At 35.7% G+C, this 4,872-nt stretch overlaps 1 protein-coding gene across 1 annotated transcript in view; it reads left to right on the forward strand.

Annotated features, from left to right (window-relative positions):
- The window catches only part of LOC141338896 (RNA-binding protein 20-like), a 17,774-nt gene extending 13,517 nt beyond the window's left edge, over positions 1-4,257 (forward strand). The window contains exon 6 of the mRNA XM_073844511.1: positions 4,084-4,257. Coding sequence (XP_073700612.1) covers positions 4,084-4,257 — 174 coding nt within the window. The remainder of the gene's footprint in view (positions 1-4,083) is intronic.
- Positions 4,258-4,872: the final 615 nt, after the last annotated feature.

A 4,872-nucleotide genomic window follows, 5' to 3' on the forward strand; every position in this document is an offset into this window, starting at 1 on the left:
AAGAATGTATTTGTAAAAACATTTTTGAAAATGTGTTATATAGCACAAAAACAGTTGAAAATGTGTTATAGGCATGTTTTGGGATTATTATGTAGTTTAAAATTTAATATTTAATAACATATTTTAACATATAATATACTTTAATATTTAGTTACATTCTTGCTAACAAATGTAGTTTATGTAGCAAGAATGTAACTAAATATTAAAGACTCTGCTTTAAATCATCATTTTTTTAGGTCTATTTTGTATATCATGTGATTTACAGATTCCTGGTTTAGTTCAATTTGAACGTACCCGAAATTGACTCGGGGTTTTAGCGAGAGAGTCATTTGTTCGACTCTAAACGATTCACTGACTGATCGAATCTTATTCCATCCGTTAAACTTCTGTTTTGTGAATCTTTTTGAGTGACTCATTAAAAAGCTTCGATTCATTAGAGTAAAATTAGACATTACGGCTCATGCTATCACTGTGTAGATACAGTTCTCTGCTAATATTGGCAATATTTTAAATCAGTGTCACACTTATTTATTTATAATAGTAGACTATGAGCTCTTAAACAGTTATTAGGCTATTTTCTTCGTTATTTTCCCGCTCCGCGGGTGTGTCCGCTTGTCTCTCTCTTCACGCATTTTTCATGAGGAGCGCATGAATATTGCAGATGATCATAGCAGAGCGACTTCTTTCTGTTTTTCTTTCTTTAGGATCGGCTCCATCTGGCTGAGAATGCTTTCTGAGGTCAGATATATGTATAGAGATGCATTTAGCGTATGTGCTATCCAGCCTTGTGTAAAGATAAACACATTTAAACCGTAATTTTATCTTCTCTTGTCCCGACAAGCTTTGCAAGCGAGTCACATTTCTCTCTCTCTCTCTCTCTCTCTGTGTGTGTGTGTGTGTGTGTGTGTGTGTGTGTGTGTGTGTCAGCGCTCGAGTAAGTATGAAACCATTTGGAAAGCACCAGTCTTTTATTTGAACCTGTCCAGCGGACAAGCATGACTTCATCATTACCTCACAGCTCCCCATTACCGCTTATCAGAAACATATGAGCTCCGCATGCTGACTGCGTTGGGCCATGGAAACTTTTCATTTTGTTTTGAGGATGTGTGGAGCGTGTGCGAGTGCTCGTGGTGCTGTTTTTATTGTGCAACTCACTCTCGCTTTCTTTGGTCTCGCCGCTCCATATGAGTCTAATTTCAGGTTTGTTTTATCCTGGTTTTCTTTTGCACCATTTGCATGCGGCGCAGGGACTGAAAGGTTGCACCCTTGGCCAAGCACACTACTTTTTTTTATGTAAATGTGTTTACGCTGACATTAAACTGGTGTTAATTAGGGATTTAACTAACCACATATTGATTAGTTGTGTTACAACTAAATGATTAAGGACATTTCCACCACGAAAAAAAGTGTCCTTTCATTCAACAAGTCGAAATAAAAAATAAATATATATTAAAAGCTCTATAAATTAGAGTTTGTATCTCGCTAATCTCAGTTCTCGCAGTTCAGAATTTATTTTTTAGGAATCGTAAAGTGGAAAAAGTCAGAATAGTGAGAATAATTATTTATTTATTTTTGGAAAAGGCAACAACTACATAGCGTTTGCAGCTTTGCTTTGAAAAAAAAAGAGTGAATTTAAAAATGCAACTTTTTCGAGATGCTTTTGGTGTAAAACTGGCTGAGTGAAGCCTATTGTAATATAGTCTCAGCCTATGACTTTTTTGCAATTGCAAGTTTATATATCACAATTCAGATTTTTTTGTCTTGCAATCGCAAGTTTGGATTTGCAGTTCTCAGTTTTTCTCAGAATTGCAGGATATAAACTCACAATTCTGACTTAAACCCACAATTCTGACTTTTTTTTCTTGCAATTGAGGGTTTATATCTCGCAATTTTCAGAATTGCGACTTTATTTTTTCGTAATTGCGAGTTTATATTACACACTTCTGTCATTATAACTCGCAACTGCGAGTTTATATTGCAATTCTGAGAAAAAAGTCAGAATTCTGAGTTTATATCTCACAGTTGACATTGTGACTTTCGAACTTGCAACTGTGAGTTTATATCATGCAATTGCGAGAAATTCTGAGTTTATACATGCAGTGACTATTTCAATTGCAAGTTTATGTCACTCACTTCTGACTTTATAACTTGGAATTACAAGTTTGTGAGAATAACAGTCAGAATTCTTACTTTGTTTTTCAGAATTGCAGCTTCTTTTTTGAAAATGCGAGTTTATATTACACACTTCTGTCATTATAACTCGCAACTGGGAGTTTATTTGCAATTCTGAGGAAAAAAGTCAGAATTCTGAGTTTATATCTCACAGTTGACTTCTCCAAATTGTGACTTTAGAACTTGCAACTGCGAGTTTATATCATGCAATTGCGAGAAATTCCGAGTATACCTCGCAGTTGACTATTTCTCAGAATTGCGACTATTTTTCACAATTGCGAGTTTGTCACTTACTTCTATACCTTGGAATTACAAGTTTATATCATGCAGTTGCGAGGAAAAAAATGTCAGAATTCTTACTTTATTTTTCAGAATTGCGGCTTCTTTTTTGAAATTGCGAGTTTATATTACGCACTTCTGACTTTATAATTCACAGCTGCGAGTTTATATCGCAGTTCTGAGAAAAAAAGGCACAATTCTGAGTTTATAACTCACAGTTGACTTCTTGCAACCTTATATTTTTTGTAATTGCAGTTTTATATCACTTTTGACTTTAGAACTTGCAGCTGCGAGTTTTTATCATGAAATTGCGAGGAAAAAAGTCAGAATTCTGAGTTAATATCTGGCAGTTAACTTTATTTCTTAGTATTGCGACTTTATTTTTGGCCAATTGCAAGTTTGTCACTCACTTCTGATTTTATAACCTGCAACTGTGTGTTTATAGCATGCAATTTCAAGAAAAAATGTTAGAATTCTGACTTTATTTTTCAGAATTGCGACTTGACATTATGCACTTCTGACTTTAACTCGCAACTGCGAGTTTATATCGCAATTTTAAGAAAAAAGTCAGAACTCTGTCAGAGTTTATATCTCACAGTTGACTTTATTTCTCAGAACTATTCAGACTATTTTTTGCAATTGTGAGTTTATATCATCTTTATCTGTCTATAACTTACAACTGCAAGGAAAAAAGTCAGAATTCTGACTTGATTTTTTTAGAATTGGGACTTTATTTTTTGCAATTGCAAGTTCATATTATGCACTTCTGACTTTATAACTTACAACTGCGAGTTTATATTGCAATTCTGAGAAATAAAAGTCAGAATTCTAAGTCTGTATCTCACAATTGACTATATTTCTCAGAATTGCGACTTTATAACTTGCAACTGCAAGTTTATATCATGCAATTGTGAGGAAAGAAGTTTATATCTGTTACGGAGAGAAAAGGATGTGATGCGGGCGGATCCATAAGCAAGCTTTTATTTGTAAACATGGTCAAAACAGGCAGGGTCAAACACTGGCAAACAGGTATATGAGGTCAAGACAAGAGTAATCCGTAATCAAGCGAGGGTCAATCAACGGCAAATGTAATCCAGGGGGCTAGGCAAAAGAGTAATACAATAAACAGACGAGAGTTCCAGGGCAGGCAGCAAAACAGACAAGACGAGATAAACCAGGCGAGGATATCAAGACACGAATGACTAGACTAGAACAAGACTTACCTAAGACAAAGACAGTTAGACACACAACACAGTTAGTTATTGAGGGTCAAAGACATGGGCTTTTGTCGACACATGAAAATGTCCTTTCTTATAATGTCTTTGACTCAAGAAATACCTTTTAAGAGAAGAACTTCTCTTATTATTATTGGACGACCCCTTAAACAAGAGTTTTACAACCTGAAGTCCATTGGAGAAGAACATCTGCATTGACATTCAAGATTCCTGTCATCTACCAGTAAAAAACGCAAGATTTATAAACCCACAGGACAAGTTCACAGCAGCATAATGTGGTCTTAGACATATCCACATACAGTTCTGCTGGGTTATATGATTATAGATGAATGAGATAAATGACAGAGCAGCATGAACAAGTCTTGTAGTGTAATTGGTTGTGCTGGTGTGGCATAAGACAGCATCATTGTCGGGAATGGCGTGTCTGTGGGATAAGGGTCAGAATAATCTCTTTATACATGTGTGGGTGGAAACAGGCCCCATAGAGATGGTTCTCACAGCCATAACACAACTCTATCCCACCACAGGAAATGAGAGGAGGACAGACCCCATGAGAGAGCTTCGGATGTGACACTGAGGACCCCTTTCACAGACTTTGAATGGGCTTATGTCTTGCCTAAGAGATCTTTTCCATGTCCTCTTACACGCTCAACATCCTTCTGGTCGGAGGAGATGTGACCAGAGTCCGGAGTCGATTTATGTTTCTGTTCTCGCTGAAGGAATAAAGTGACTTTGAGGCCAATCAGAATATATTTGATGAGCATGATTTTGGAGAAATTGCTGTATTTGCTAAGTTCAAGTCATGTTGTGCAACCAATGTGCGGAGAAAACGACATGAAACATGGAAAAAAAGACGAAGAAATTTAATTGCAAACAAACTTGCATTTTCTGGAAAGTCATAATTGCAAGATATAAACTTGCATTTGTAAGAAAAAGTCAGAATCGCAAGATACAAACTCATATTTGCAAAAAAAGTCAGAATTTCAAGATATAAACTCATATTTGCGGATAAAGTCAGAATTGCGAGATATATCTCACAATTCAGATTTTTTTCTCGCAGTTGTGAGTTATAAAGTCAGTATTGTGTGATTATAAACTCACAACTGTGAGAAAAACTCTGAATTGCAAGTTATAAACTCAGAATTTAGATTTTTATGACTTAACATGCAATTGCGAGTTGCAGAAA

The sequence above is a fragment of the Garra rufa genome, chromosome 7, assembly GCF_049309525.1.
Source record: "Garra rufa chromosome 7, GarRuf1.0, whole genome shotgun sequence".
NCBI lineage: Eukaryota > Metazoa > Chordata > Actinopteri > Cypriniformes > Cyprinidae > Garra > Garra rufa.